The sequence below is a fragment of the Xenopus laevis genome, chromosome 3S, assembly GCF_017654675.1.
Source record: "Xenopus laevis strain J_2021 chromosome 3S, Xenopus_laevis_v10.1, whole genome shotgun sequence".
Lineage (NCBI taxonomy): Eukaryota > Metazoa > Chordata > Amphibia > Anura > Pipidae > Xenopus > Xenopus laevis.
Window position 1 is genome coordinate 47255875 of NC_054376.1, and position 17088 is coordinate 47272962.

At 40.0% G+C, this 17088-nt stretch overlaps 1 protein-coding gene across 1 annotated transcript in view; it reads right to left on the minus strand.

Annotated features, from left to right (window-relative positions):
- The window catches only part of map1a.S (microtubule associated protein 1A S homeolog), an 83583-nt gene extending 67433 nt beyond the window's left edge, over window positions 1-16150 (minus strand). The window contains exons 1-2 of the mRNA XM_018255367.2: window positions 15935-16150; window positions 3943-4044 (exon numbers count right to left, since the gene is read on the minus strand). Of these exons, the coding sequence (XP_018110856.1) occupies window positions 3943-4044; window positions 15935-16136 (304 nt within the window). The 5' untranslated portion in view covers window positions 16137-16150. The remainder of the gene's footprint in view (window positions 1-3942; window positions 4045-15934) is intronic.
- Window positions 16151-17088: the final 938 nt, after the last annotated feature.

Genomic DNA, 17088 nt, shown 5'->3' on the forward strand with positions numbered 1-17088 from the left:
GCGATTTTGCGCAGCGCCTCGAATCGTGGCTGAATCACCCATGTAGTCCTGCCCTTAAACTCAATTTTCGTGGGTTAGGTGTTTTCCCTTATATTACGTATAGAAAAGATTTAGTGATGAAACATCAAATCACAAATGTAATCGTTTTCAACACTTTACATAATACGTATTTCCTAAGTATGTGACCACAATACCAGTCTTTAAGTAAAGGAATACATTACCATATCTTTATTATTTCCTGAGTTTCACTTAAATACCCAGCTTCACCTGCAATTACAAGCACCCAAAATAAAAAACACCTTGGCTAGCAAATGAGTTCCTACTGCAGGTCTTTTCAATTTCTAGCAGGAATCACTACACTGTGTTATCTGCAAAGCTTCTGCATTTCAGATATAAAACTGGTGAGGAACAAGAGTGCTGTGGAACCATGACTACAACCTCATAGCGTAGCTATAGCACCACCTGTTCTGCTGCAATCTCGGCACAGATGCACGCCCTGTGAGCCCAGTTTAATAGATATTCCTGCCATACACTGCCAGGGCCGGATTGACATAGTGGGTGCCCCTAGGCCCACTGCCGTTCGTCGCCCCTGTCCCCTACTCTTTATTCGTGCAAAAATCATCTGGACTGGAGCAATGTGGATTGACGCACAGGAAATTTAAAAAATGATTGTACCTCCAGCAAATCCCCAATGTTTTTGAACCAATATGGGTGTGGTTGGGCAGCATGCTGCCCCCCTAAAATCCTGCCACCCTAGGCCCGGGCCTAGGTGGCCTTTCCACAAATCCGGGCCTTTCCTTCACTCTGTTGCTTCCTGGCACTCTGGGAACCCAAGGGGCCTATTTACACAGCACTGAATCTGGAAGAATGGTTGGTATGTTTGGATTTTACGAAATTTCCTTTTTAGCTTTATGATTTATAAAACTACAACAGAAATGGTTTCTTCGGTTTCTACTTGATGCAGCATCTAGGGTCTTATTCATAAAGAATTTAAGTAGTAGTATTACTTTAATAACAATATAAAGCTACAAAGAGTTTCAGCCAAAATGAAATCATGGGAACTCTGTTATCTCAATGGCAATTTAAACAGGTAGTTCACCTTACAATAAACATTGTAAAATAAGGGTATGTAAAAGTGAGGTTTAACTGTAGATTTGTACACGGGCGACTCCTCAAAAACTAGATTTTTTTTTATTGCATATACCTGATGTAAGTTGTTTTATAGCCTGTATGAAAGAATACTATCATGCATGCCAATATTCCTATTTTAATAAACTTCATCATTTGCCTCTGATGAAGTCCTAAATCGGCGAAACGCGTAAGGTGAAGGCAGCTGACGTCATCTCCAAGCGTCCCGGAATTGTTACACGGTGTGTGGAGGCAACACAGGTCAGCGCCAAGCTGCAATATCGGTTTCAAACATCCAGGGAAGGGAGGGGATTTGATGTGCCTGCTTCAAATTTACACAAATGTGAGTGTAATAGGTAAGATTTCAAATATATGTAATAAAGGTTTTACACTATATTTCTGTGCTCTACATCTCTATTAGTATGAAGCATCATCTGACAGTCCCATCTTGGTCTTTTTGATTAGTGCAGATTAAAGTTAAATGTTTGTAAGTACCCACCTTGAAGCACACGTGGCAATTTGCAAGGAGTAATTTGACACCTTATAGTAAAATTGGAAAGTTGTGGAACTGCAACAATTGAAAATCCACTACACTCAGATTTCCCTTTTATGCTTCATTCTTGTTCCCTGCGCTTTCTTTAGCACTGACTCATACGTGGACTAAATGGTGAATAACAAACAAGGGTTTACAGAGTACAATTATATTAGAGGGGCCTACACATGAGAATTTACAAACTAAAGGTTAGGGTACAATTGAGACTTTAGAACTAAAAAAAAATTGTGATTTATGATACAGCAATGATTGATTAGTTAAGGTACATTAAATAAGATTCTTTAAACAGGTGGGCTTATTAATGGCTGGGGATATCTTTGGGTTCAGAAGATACTTACATTTTTTTTTACTTTCCTCTTCATGACAATTTTGTCTATGGTTGTCAGTTTAACTGAATTTAGCATTGGAGCTTGTTGTCTGGCATAATGTTCCTGTTACTGATACATAGGTGGCAGCATTGCACTTTGGTGATGCTGAACACAGAAGTGGGCACGTGAGAACTTCTGTTAATCACTCATAAACTAAGAGCCACCAATGTGTAATGGGAGATTATTTGTTCCCAGACTGACTAAAACTTTGAACGACAGATAAAAAAAACTCTAATAATCTAATAAAAGGAGTAGTGCTATACATTACAGATAAGTGTTTTCATGAAATCTATTCCGTAAAGAAAAACTTCTATTCACTGTAATGATCTAAGGTGGCTTCAAAGAAATGATGAGGAGGGCTTAAACTAACAAATTCTGAAAACCTCTGCAGAAGTTCAATAGGCAGATAGGTTGTGGGTCCCTGGCACACAAAATGCAGAGGGAGAAAGCACACCTAAACATGGCAGTGGAGCCTGTCATTTACTTAAAGGGATACTGTCATCGGAAAACATGTTTTTTTCAAAACACATCAGTTAATAATGCTGCTCCAGCAGACTTCTGCACTGAAATCCATTTCTCAAAAGAGAAAACAGATTTTTCTATATTCTATTTTGAAATCTGACACCGGCCTAGACATATTGTCAGTTTCCCAGCTGCCCCAGTCATTTAACTTGTGCCTGCACTTTAGGATGGAAATACTTTCGGGCAGGCTGTTATTTCACCTACTCAATGTAACTGAATGTGTCTCAGTGGGACTTGGCTTTTACTATTGAGTGCTGTTCTTATATCTACCAGGCAGCTGTTATCTTGTGTTAGGGAGCTGCTATCTGGTTACCTTCCCATTGTTCTGTTGTTAGGCTTCTGGGGGGAAAGGGAGGGGGTGATATCACTCCAACTTGCAGTGCAGCAGTAAAGAGTGATTGAAGTTTATCAAAGCACAAGTCACATGACTGGGGGCAGCTGGGAAACTGACATTATGTCTAGTCAGATTTCAAAATTAAATATAACAAAATCTGTTTGCTCTTTTCAGAAACAGATTTCAGTGCAGAAGTCTACTGGAGCAGCACTATTATCTGATGTGTTTTGAAAAAAACACGTTTTCCCATGACCGTATCCCTTTAAACAAAATCCACTTGCCATTAGCAGTGAGGCTGATGATCCATTTAAGCAAATTACATGCTGCATGATCCTATTTGAATACTTCTTTGCTGGCTGTAAAACATGGGTTGCAACAAGGGCATGTATCATTTTACATCAATGATGGTTCTTTCTGCCTGTCAAGAGTGTCCAACACACCTGAAATTCTCCTATCACAGTGGTTGATTGTGTCTTCTTCACCAGCTTCACATTATCTTAGAACCTTCCAAATTTTATTTTCTATTCCTTCCATATAGTGCAGAATATCATTCCTGAGTACTCATCCTGATGTTTTCTCATTCCCAACAGCAAAACAAAAGTCCTTCCCATATTGCCTATTGAAATTTATGATTCACATCACAAAAAATCATTTTATATTTCTTATGTGCGGTGGGTGTGCTGAATGAAGACTTGAATTCTAAATTTGGCCAAACCATACTACTTTTTGCAGAATTCAAATTCAGCCGAATGGAATGCAAAATCTTAAATTTATGTAACTTTAATCTACTGTACAATTAAAGAAATCCAATATTTCATTCCTGATGATTTCATTTTTTGGGCTATTGCTCAGATCTGAATATGAAGTTAAGGGTTTGCTATTTTGAAAAATCTTTTGTGAAGAATTCAGTATTTGATCCATCCCTGGTTCTTATCTTCAAAACTGTCACTGGCTTACACAGAAAAAAATATACAGTGAGTTAACATCAAACATAACATGACTAGAAATGAAAAGGAAGTAGAATTGAAACTACCAACCTTTTACATCTGGTGAAAAATGGGCAAGATGCCTTATAGCAAACAGCTTCAGCTGGAGATTGAGATCACAGGAATCAAGACTTATATTCCACGAGCGAATACCTGTAAAATAATAATAGATAAGGTGGAAGTTAAAAGAACATCCCACAATAGCAGAAAATGTAATCTTACTACAAGGCATTGGCACACAAAAGATATTGTGATATACTGTCAGATCCGATACTGGTGACCTGCAGAAGACAACAGTACAGTGTTTCTTAGAAACATCTTCATTAGATCATCCGTTATTTAGATGTATCAATAATGTGACTTAAGGGACTGGTATATTTGAACTAATTTTAATGTAATTAAAGGGACACTGTTGTTGCTTGTGTAGGGTGAATTTTGTGTGTGTTTTTCCTGCATGAAAGCTCATCCAAGTCTCTTCCAGTGAGATCGAATTTTATCTGTCTTCAGCATTTCTCACATAGTGTAGGACTCACGTTCAATGAGGGGCCTTGACGTGGCACGTGAGCTTACATTTCTGACCAAAGTGTGATACTAACACCTCATTTTTTGTTAGTAATAATAATTTTTATGTATAGTATATATATATATATATATATATATATATATATATATATATATATATATATATATATATATATATATAGAGGTAACAAGAAAAGCCCGCACACACAGGACTTGAGTGAAGCAAAAAATTAATCGTTTATTCAACGTTTCGGCCCAGTCACATGAGCCGTCTTCCTGAAGACGGCTCATGTGACTGGGCCGAAACGTTGAATAAACGATTAATTTTTTGCTTCACTCAAGTCCTGTGTGTGCGGGCTTTTCTTGTTACCTCCATTCTATGTTTAATTGCTCCAGCACCTAGGCATCCATTTTGTGCTCTGTGTGCACCGACCCCTTGGTTGTTATATATATATATATATATATATATATATTTCAAGAATATCTAGGATGGCAAATTTGTTTTTACCCCTCATTTCTCCCTAACTTTGGGCTTTAGGTGTATCTAGAAAGCAAATTGGTACTCTACCAAAATGTTACCCTCAGTGACATTCTAAGTCCCCCTGCAACTGCACTAAGCTTCCCTTCCCTTCACTGGCGTAGATTTTTAAATATTATTAAAAGTCGACAACTGAGGCCCAAATATACTTAAGTGCAAGGAGTGTGTCTGGACACTAGTACCATCAATGAATAAGTGCAACAGTTGTCCCCATTTAAAGTGACAGCATTTGCAACTGCCTTTATAAATGACTTTATAAATGACTCCTCATGATTTATTATAAAAGGACCAACTATTACTTGTAACTGCCAAGGTCCAACACCGATTTCTTTTTCATGACTGCCCTGTGTATAGGGTTTAATACAGGAAATACAGTGAGTATAAAGGGTGGCAGTGTGAGCCATATATTGTTACCAAAATGTATAACGTATGTAAATAAAAGGCAGGGTGCTGCAGATGAGCAAACACAGTTACTATACATACAATATTATGCATCTACAGTAAGATACTATAGGTAAGTCAGTGCAAATGGTATACAGGGAAGCATTGTTTTTTCTTACAATAAACTCCTCAGCTCTATGATCTAAATGACTTCATAAACAGGCTTCTTAAATTGTTTCAGTACTGCTGCTGACAGCATAATAGAAAAAAAGAAAAATCAGACGTAATAGCAAGCTCCCTCTACTGACGGATAATCTTTTCCCATCAGAGCACAACTCAGCTCTCTATGCTGTTACTCCCAGCACTGCAACACATAACTCAATATTTCATCCTGGGAGTAGGCATAGGCTTTCAGGGAACAGTGGGTGGCCATAGGAATAACGTCAATACATAGGCAACGTGAATGGAAACTGTGATTTTATTTTTAATGTACAGAATAATTCACTCCCCCTTAATTCAGAGTTTGTAAATTTTCCTTCAGCAATATGGGTAATATCTCAGCACTGACATGCAGCAAGGCATTGCCTACTTAAATGTATGTGAATTCAACTAGATAGAGAAAAAATGGCCGGGGAGCACAGGAAAATTATTCAGGGGAAAATATTCTTAATATGTCATACTTATTAATTGGGCAATAGAACTGTTAAGACATCACTGATATTTTATGAAAAGGTGGACAAGTCCCTAGAGAATATAATAAACTACAAAATATTACAAAGTATGGGGTAGCATTTCATATACACTGAATACACATTGTGTGTGTGGCACAGTCACACACAGTGTGTGACAGCTGACACAACTTGGGTAATATTCCCCATTAGAATGTCCTGTTCCGAGCAACTTTACAATTGGTCATCACTATTTATTTTTTATAGGTTAAGTTATTTGCCTTGCCCTCGGCTATACTCATACTCAAACTACTGTCTGGTTGCTAGGGAAGATGAGACCCTAGCAACCAGATAGATGCTGAGAACCCAAACTGGAGAGCTGCTGAGCAAAAGCTAAATAACTGAAAACCATGAAACATTATGACCAACTGTAAACTATCTCAGAATATCACTGGCTACATCAGACTAAAAGTTAATTTAAAGGTGAACTACCCCTTTAAGAATTGTCCAATTAAACAGGACTCTTCATGAAATGACATTTGAAATATTTCAGTGGAAAATGGGTTTCTAGTTATAGATCCCATATCAGCACTAATATAGCCTTTACTGCAGTGATTTGTTTTATATGTCACTAACTGGCCATAGGAAGTATCTGCCTTTCTTCCCACTTACAATAAATAATACAGCCAGTAATCCCATAATAATTATAAAGGCAGCCTATATAAATGGTTTATACAAAGAAACATTCAGTTCTTATTATAGAAATAAAATGGGAAGATAATCAAGAGAAATAGCTTAATAATTCAGAAAGAGGATAGGACTGCATGGAACAGTAATGCAGCAGTAATTTGAGACAGATTTTGCATGTCCTTGTGATATTGCCTGTTATTTGACCCTTGCTATATTATCATATAATATCATAAATAATACATATCCCAGCCCGTGAGCTCTGCAGTGCTAATATTATACAGATGATTTGAATGCCCATATCAAGGGATTTTGTGCCAAGAGCACTGTCTGCCCTGGCTGACTCATTTTGTCGACTCTGCTTCCAAATAGGGTGAATAAGACTAATTACCTGTCTGGAAAGATTTAAAGGGAAAGGGATAGATATCAGCAAAACTTCTGTATAATGAATGATTGTACCTATTTGTGTCCCTTTTTTTAATCTTTTGTAATATAAAACGGAACGGGAGACAGGACTTATTTTCTCCTTTTTTGAACCCCCACTAATGTTTTGCTTTGTGTTCCCTTTCTGTTCTGCATTACTGTGTTATGGGGTGGGGGGGGGGCACAATTTGGGAACAGTGAGTCTAGGGGGGTGGGGAGTGTTTGGCACATGTAAATCAATTGTTATGCTAATTTTGTAATGCATTGCGCTGTGACCCTTTTGACAGCTCTGCCTGTATAAAATCAGAACCTATCCAAGCAGGACTAAATTCTAAGTAACAGATTAGATTACCCATGGATCTGCAGTTTTTGCTGTACTACAACTCCCACACCCAAAGATTTTCGCTGATCTTATTTGTCTGTTTCCTGACTGCACATGCCTCCCGCAGCCCATCCCTCAAAAATACAGTGCTGCCAATCACAGAGAGGTCTATATCCATGATGGGGTTACAGGAATTTGTGCAGCTATAATGCTACTTGTAGGGCACAGTGTCGGACAGGGACACCAGGGGCCCACCCAAAAACCTTAGACCAGGGGCCCACCATAAAACCTTAGACCAGGGGCCCACTCTCAGTACTTATATTCTTCATCTCCTCAATCAACCTCTATTCTCCTAGTTTGTTTTTTTACATACTGTAATCTATTATTCCATCTATTTAGCCTCTTTCTTCTCATATAATAGGGAATGGCCATGAAATAAGCCAAACGTTAAGCAGCATGAGGGCCCACTGACACTTTGGCCCACCGGGAGTTTTCCTGGTATCCCGGTGGGCCAGTCCGACACTGGTAGGGCATGTTGCAAACATAAAGATAACATGATGGTTTGACCTATTTTTTTTTGCACGTTTTACACCCCATTAAAGTGACATTTTTGCTTTCCATGGAATTATACTTTTCAGTAACATTTACGGCAATTGTAGCATCAATCCTTCCCTTATTCTTTTTACATCATTGGTGAAATGATGTTTTCATCTGTATCTTTGTTTCCCTTTTCATAACCTAGAGTGATGCAGTACAGCAGCCTTGATGACACAGGCATCATGCTTATTTTATTATCGAGGTGCTGTGACCTAACAACAAATACCTCAAACATGTTCTGCATTCCAACTTGATAATTGGTAAAGTTGACGGCAACTGTCAGTCAGTAATTTCCCAAGCATTGCTAGCACCCTGGAATATTTTCCCTTTGATATAAGCAATGATGTACTAAGGTCAGACTGGACATTGGGGGCCCACCAGGTTCCAAACCTCTGGGGGACCAGTGCACTTGCGCGAGCTACGGGCCCCCGAACACCGTGCATGGGCAAACGCTGGCGTGGGGCTGATGCGCAAACTCCGGTGTGCGCCACTGCAGTTTGTTTTTTTGGGGGGCCCAACAGATTGACAGAGGGGGTCTGGGCCGGCGGGGGCCCACCGGGTTTTTTTCCGGTGTCCCGACGGCCCAGTCCGACCCTGTGATGTACCGGATATTGAAAAAGGAACTAAAATGTTCTGAAAGCTTGCTATGATTATCTTAGTTAGCCAATAATAGGTACCACCTTTATACCACCTTTTTGTTATTTTGTTTTGCCCTTTGACTGGCTAACACAGTACAAAAACTTTAATCAGATATGCCTCCACCTACATAATTCCATTTTTACAAAGATTGGCAAAAAAGTGTCCCTGTAAATAATTGTCAGAGTTTGCCAACTTCCCCAGTCTGCAAGGAGCCTATTATATAACAGAATATATATTAAACAGGTAACCTTCCCAATCAGACAGATGTCAGCCAACAGCCATTCACAATCATCTACAGTTATGCTAATGGGGGTCTTCTTCCAGCACATTCAGAACCCATAAGAATTTATTTTCTTCGATAATCCATATTTCCTTTGAAGCAGAGACCCTGTTGTTTTAGCTGTGTATATCATCAACACCCAACAATAGCATTTTCCAAAAAAAAACATGCATCCTAGTACTGGTACAATACACTATTTTAAAATGTGCTGGCTTTGAGCTTGTAACTACATATAGTTCTTGGTGCTACTGGCCCTTTAAAACTTCAAGACATTTGACATTTTAAACCCATCAGCATATCATATTTATGCTGGAGATATCTTCAAGATAAAATTACCTTCCCCATCTGAGACACCAATACAGAAGCTTAACAATTTTATAGTAATTGTTTGCACATTGAAAAGGGATATATCCCCATTTGCCAGTGAATGAAATTCAATAAAGTGAATGTTCTTTAGAATTTGCTAAGCTTCTTCTGATTAGTTATGTTCTATTGAATGAATACAATTCCAAGAAATACCCAAAGCTTTAATTTGTCTACTCTAACTAAACAATTTCATCTGGGACCACGAAATCCTCACAGGCCTTTGCCAACCCTGATTCATATCCAAGGCCTGGCATTTTATGTATAATTGGGAATCAAACATTCACACTTCTGTCAAAGTCCTCTAAAAACTGCCTTTGATAGGTTTAAGGCTTTTACCAGCAAATTCTTTATTAAACAATCAGCAAACACAAATATAATAAATCAAAAAAAGTAAAATAAAAACCTTCCACTGAGCAGCAATTATGTCTTTTCATTAGTCAAATCAAACTACAGAACTAAGAAAATTATTTAATTTGCTTGATGACACAATATGGAATGTTTGACATCTGGCATTTGCTGATAAGGGGTTCTTTCCTTGAAACATTTTTCATTTTACTAAAAATAATTTGAAATAAATCCCAAAGGATTGCTTTGCCATGGACATGGATCTATGCTAGCTTAGGTACCAAGTAATAGCATTCCATACCTCCCAACATTTTGGAAGTAAAAAGAGGGACAACATTTTTTTTCCCGCACGTAGCGCAGCAAATCTTTTGACCACACCCCTTTCTGTGGCCACACCCCCTAATTACCATGTTTGTTTTACCAAATTTGGCAGGTTATGAAAGTTTGAAAATATTTCTCCTTATCTAAACTGTATTTTTGTGTCTCAAAATTGTTACAAAGTATCTTATTTGCACCTGTTAGCTGTTCTGGGCTCTCTGCTAAAAGCCAATTAAGTGAGAAACTTTGTTTCTTTTTCTGGCTGTTCAGTGCAGAGAAAAGAGGGGGACTTTCCAGTACAAATGAGGGACTGTGGGTTGAGCTGTCAAAAGAGGGACTGTCCCTCCGAAAAAGGGACAGTTGGGAGGTATGGCATTCTCTAGTGCTTTTACTACTCCCAATAATGCTTAACGTGTGTATGGTTGTTAGTAGGGATGCACCGAATCCTTCGCGAAAGATTCAGCCAAATACTGAACTGTAATTTGCATATGCAGATTAGGGGTGGGAAGGGGAAAACATTTTTTACTTCCTTGTTTTGTGACAAAAAGTCACACAATGTCCCTCCCCGTCCCTAATTTGCATTTGCAAATTAAGATTCCGATTCGGTTCGGCTGGGCAGAAGGATTCGGGCGAATCCTGCTAAAAAAGGCAGAATCCTAGCTGAATCCCAAAGTGAATCCTGGATTCGGTGCATTCCTAGTTGTTAACTGTAAGATTTAAAAAGCAGTTTGGCTAACTCATGGCACAAGGCTGCTGCTGTGTCAGTACCTGAAAATGGAAGAACCATCATGACCAGTTTTCATCTCTCTGGGGCAGTTACTGCTGTCACTCTGTTCTGCCATTGAGCCAATCCACATCCTTTACCCAGTCCCAGCCAAATAGTTACGCAATGCTGAAAAAACCCAATGCCAAACCCCAACCCCAAATGCAAAATTGGCCAGCATTAATAAGATTGCGTATTAATAATATAAAAAGGATATACATGGTGTGGTAAGGTCACCACTAGGATAACTGGGAAAGTCCAGGACGGAGCTTATTTATGCCCCAGGTTCCTAACAGAGTGGTTCCAGGACTGTTAATCCAGCCCGGGTTTCTTGTGTTATCCTGAGGCATCTCAGGTGAATAATTAAAAAGGCAGCTCAAGCCAGAGTGGGAGCTGCAGTCTGAAAAAGAAAGACACAGGGAAGCTGTCTGTGTCAGCACATAGAGATTTTGGAATCCCTACAAGGTGGAACTTTGTTTGTACTACCTTTTCATTTGGTTTGAGGAGACAGGCAGTAGACCTACTCCTGGTTAGTTAGGAGAACTGACCTGTATTAGTTAGAAGCCCATTAAGTGGCAAGGATTTTATTTTGAATTGTTTGTTTTGTTTATTCTGCTGCAAGTGATAATAAACTGCCAAAAAGAAACTATACTCTCACGAGTTGTGCTTGTGCAATGGGCTGTGCTATCCCCAGGAAACTGATCCCAGATACCTAAACCCTTACAATGGATATACATGCTGCACTCAGTGTGGGTTTTTTTTTTTGCAGGCTGAGAGAAGTGAATCGGATCTCTTACCCACCTCAGCATAACTGCACTATTAAATACAGTTTCCACCTACACTTGGCTGCACAAGGAGGAGCCGAGCGTAGATCAGGTTGGATACATGAAAAGGCTTTTTTATGTTGACCTCTGCTCTGCTGAGTGTGCCTGCACACAAGCAGATAAATGGAGCTTTGGCAAAGAGTGGATCTGCTTCCTACAGCCTGCAAAGAAAAAACAAAAAATGCAGCTGAGAGCAGTGGGGCCCGACACTCTGTGTGCCCTTGCACTTAAGTTTAACCCATTGTGGTTATTTTTGGTTAAAAAGCAATGGGTTCAATGTGCAAGGGCACTGGGATCCTCAAGTCCCGTCTACAGTGTTTTTTATTAACACATATCATTAATCTGATATTTGAATGCAACAAAACCTTTTATAGGCTGTCCACTCATCTGGGAAAAGGTCATCTACTATATTTTGGCTTAACAAGACCAAATGCAACAAAACATGCTCCAGTCTATGGTTCATTTACCCCAGTATAACTGGCCAATAAGATATCACCATTCCACAATTCTAGAGACTACCCAGCAGCAAACTATGACAAAGGAAAGAACATGTACCTAGAGGTTTTAAAAAGATGCTGAACTTTAATCTGTGATGAAACATCCCTCAATCCATAACCTCCCCAACTGACCAATGACAATGCACCAATTCAAAGCAATGAACAGAACAACATGGCCAAGAGAAAAAAACTATACCTAGGTCTTTACAAGGGTGCTAAGCTTGACTATAGTCCAGATGCCTGGCAATGACTTCCCTACCTACATGACTAATAACATTGCAACTTTCCGAACTACCAGAGAACTACTAAGCAGCACATTGTAGTAAAGAAGAAATATGTGTTTCTGAAGGTGATGAGGTTTATCTGCCTGACAGTGCAGGGTACAGACCCAATCCATTTTACCAATGACATTACAGAATTATATGGTATTGGGGAATTCACTTTTTAAGCAAACACATAACAGTGTGTTAAGTACAGTGCATACATGGAATTATATAGCACAACCTAGTGTCATTTTACTAAACAACCATCTTTGCAGGCTGTGCCAAAGAACAACAGATCCATGGTCCTCTTTTTTTACATATTTCAGCTGTTTTTTGCTATGTAAATGCTATGTATGTGCTCTTCTTTCTATTCAGGCCTCTCCTATTCATATTCCAGTATCTTATTTAAATTGTGAATGGTTGCTAGTGTAATTTGGACAGATTGCTGAAACTGCAAACTTTAGAGCTGTCAGAAAAAAAAACTTAACTCATAAACCACAAAAAATAAAAACAAATAATCAATTACAAATTGTCTCAGACTGTGACTCTCTAAATCAGTGATCCTCAACCAGTAGCTCGTGAACAACATGTTGCTCTCCAACCCCTTGGATGTTGTTCCCAGTGACCTCAAAGCAGGTGATTATTTTTGAATTCCAGGCTTGGAGGCAAGTTTTGGTTGTATAAAACCAGGTGTACTGCCAAACAGAGGCTTCTGTAGGCTGCCAGTCCATATAGGGGCTACCAATAGTCAATCACAACCTTATTTGGCACCACCCAGGAACATTTTTCAAGCTTGTGTTGCTCCCTAACGCTTTTTACATCTGAATGTTGCTCACGGGTGAATAAGGTTGGGGACCCCTGCTCTAAATCATACTAAAAGCTAACGCAAAGGTAAACAACCCCTTTAATAAATAATAGTATGGCTTTCAGTTCAAGTGTTTACAATTTCAAGTGCATATTGCCTTTGCTGTGTCCCTCTGCAAAGCTCAAGGGCAGTCTCAGCATTAATCTAGAGACTTCTTGCTTTTCCCATAGTCAGCTTTATGTGGCAGGTTCAAGAGTTGCAACTGGAAATAATTTGTATGTATTTGCCTTGATTCAAACTAAAAATATTGTTTGACAATTTTATTTACAGTTTAAAAATGGTTCTCAATGCAGAGAACAAACAAACAAAAATAGAAACTTCTGTGCAACTTTGGGTGTCTCAGCTAAAATATTTTTCATTTTTCTTTCAAAATGTAAGATGTAGATTATGTAACTCTGATAATTTAGCTGAAAACAGTTTGCAAAATATGAGCTACGTAACTCCCATAGCATACGACTGATATTCTTCTAAAGCACCTTCTCTTTACTTCATGAATGCAATCTATGCTGTACTGTACAATATTACAAATCACAGACAGAATATTAAATTACTACTGTATGAACACATACATCTCTATTTTAAAAAAAAAATGATCCCATTAAACATATTATGGATAAACTATAATGTATCTAGATTCTGCCCTTTGAAGCATATCAAGCTGTGCAGTAGACAGACTTTAATAACACTACTACACTGATGTAGCACGTTAACCTGCCAGAATGAAGTCTCCCTGTTTAAGTACATAGTCTCCTGCGAGACATGTGATGCAGTGCTGGGAGTGACTGATCAGCAATGAGCTAGGGGTAGCGACTAGCTCTCATTGCAGAATTTGGATGGGTGGGGCAGAAACTGCTCAATCTCCCCTTTTCACAGAGAGACCCTAGCAGTTATTGCAGCTGGCACTAAAATGTTTCATATATTTATTGTAAATATAAGGATATGCTGTCTCTTGCTTTTTTTTCTCATTACTTTTGCCAGGTGTTAACTCTCTCAGAGCCAGTGGGACCTGCAATGCAGACTAACTTTAGCTCATATCTCTGCAATGCATTATTTGCCCCGTACAGACAGGAAGACATATACATTAATAATATCAAATGATAGCTGATAGATAAGTAATACAACTAGGCAGAATAACTGATAATAGAGTCATAGATGAGATATATAGATAGATATACATCTATTTTCCAGAAAGCTCCCAAATACAGAAATGCTTATGTTCCATTTAAACAAATAATTCTTAATTTTTGGTCGATTTGCTTTATCACTGTAATAAGACAGCACCTTGCACTTGTACATAGCATACATCCTTGCTCTTACTGTTCCATTGCTATTAGTAGCCTTAAGGTATAGTGCTCCACATTATGCAAAGATCCCAGGTCCCAAGCATTCTGGATCATAGATCCTTTACCCATCCTTTCATAGTCATTAGTGTGTAAAAATGCTGACTCCTAAACTGCGCGTCCCAAAGTCTGGTACAGTACTGCAATGTAGCACTGCGCAAGTATCCAGCTGTAGTAAGTTTTTATTGCTGTACCGTCAATCAGTCAGAACAAGAACTATGTCTGCAGTGCTATACAGAGCACCGAACACAATAGAAATAATATTTTTTGTAATTGTGCATATTGGCATCATATGACTAAATGTAAATATTATGTTTTTGACAATTATATCCACCCAAGCCTTTACAGTACCCAATACATGTCTAACTGCACTCCCATTGCTCTAATCCAGCAACTTCTATATTTTCCTGGTTTATGTGAGGATTATGATCAAACTGCCGCCTCCAGCTGTTGTATGACTTTTGGAATTCTGGCAGTTGCAGTTTAACAACTGGAAGGTCAATGGGGAGAGCAGGGGGATTTTTTGTGCAGGGACACAAGTACCAGGGAGCCATCGGAAGGTTCAGGGGATAGAACAAATTCAACTTCAAGGTGCCAAAGCCATTATGGAGGCCCTGCCAAATCAGTATTTATTATGGAACAAGGGACCCCTAGGGAAATATGGGTTTTTGAGGGTGGCCCTGATTAATTCAGAGTTCTGTATCTTGTGACTGTGGCTTAACCCATCCTGTATCTGTTGTAATTGTATTTCAGTGACGAATCAGATTCATAATAATAAGTGGGTTAAAAGTGGCAGAAGTTTATGTGTCTGCGCGAGGCCATCCCTGCAGCCATTTTACGGCACCTGCACCGGATAAAAGAACGCAAATCAAGTGCTAAACACAGGGCCGGAACTAGGGTGTGCGAAGAGGCAAGTGCCTAGTGCGCAAAGCTTGCGCGGCGGGGGGGGGGGGGTTGCAGGCAAGTACTTCACATGCAGCCTACCCCTAGTCCGGCATGTGTTTCCTCAGTGAAAAGTGGGTGCGTTCTCTGAAGTCAAAGTGCTTAGCGCACGACCGCACAAGGCTGCGCGCAGTTGCGCACGTGCGTCTCCTGTTACGCACGCGCGTAATTGGTTGCGCACTGCTGTGCCGGGTTCCCTACAGCACCCGGCTGTCCTGGGCCGGCACTGGATAGGGTTAAGGAAGCGCTGTGCCTATGACATATGGAGGTGAGGATAAGGAAGGCGCAGACACGTGCCAGTTTGACTGTATGGCATTAGAGAATGAAGTGACACGAGCCAATATTGCAAGTTTTCCCCATCCTGCGGCCTTCCAGCTACTGCTGAGCCAATAACATCCCCCGATTAGATAAAGTAGCGCTGTGCTGCCGGGAAGCAACTGCAGAAGAGAGAAGAGCCTCTCACCCCGCTCCAGGTGATCTCGCACCGCCTGCAGCTGCCTCTCCGTGGCCACATCGCCGATGACAATGAGCAGCTGATACTTCCGCGGGTCCCACCTTGCAGCAGCCGAGCGCCGCTCTCCGTGGTGCTGAACCCCTTGCGCCAGCCTTGCGCTAATCTCCATGACAACGCTGCGGGCCTCCGCAGAGCCCGCCTCAGTCTCCATGGCAACCTTCGGGAGGCTGAAAGAAGAAGTGACGGCGTCCGTGCGCTTAAAAGGTGGTTTAGAGAAGCTACGGATTGGCTAAAGCATTCTTACCACGGCTAGGCCACACCTCCTTGGGCGGGGGAAGGAAAGAAGACTTATGGGTTTAGTACTTTATCTGGCCGTATCTGCGGCAGCGTCGGTTCCCGAAAAGGAAGGTTATTTTTTAACTATCTCAATGCCGATAGGGTTATTGCCATGTAGAATATCACCTTTATCATGACCTTCATCTCAAAAAACACTTAAAAACCTGTATAGAGAGGGTCGCCATCAGAACGCTGGGGCCCCCCATGAACACAAACATGAGCACTACCAACATTTTTGGCCAAGCCCCTTGTGCAGGGTAATCGCACATCAGATCTTAAATAATCTACTAAATAGATCCCAACCAATCACACGTTACATAGGCCTCTACGTCATTTACGTTAAGTTTCTAGACAAATCAGGGCAGTTTTTGTGTAGGTTAAGCAAGTGTGAGAATATTGCAACTGTCCCCCTCTCACCCCGACAGTGACCCTGGCTGTACTCAATTACAATTGGAAAAAGACAATTTTTATTGCCTCTGTTCCTTTGGGTACAGACCCCCTGGAAACATGATGTTAAAGGAACAATAACACCAAAAAATTAAAGTATCGTAAAGTAATGAAAACATAATGTACTGTTGTGCTGCACTGGTAAAATGGCTGTGTTTGCTTCAGAAACACTACTATAGTTTATATAAACAAGCTGCTGTGTAGCCATGGGGGCAGCCATTCAAAGCTGAAAAAGGAGAAAGGGCACAGGATACACAGCAGATAACAGATAAACTGTGTAGTATACAATGAGATTCTTCAGAAAGTATCTGTTATCTATTGTGTGTCCTGTGCTTGAATGGCTGCCCCCATGGCTACACAGCAGCTTGTTTATATAAACT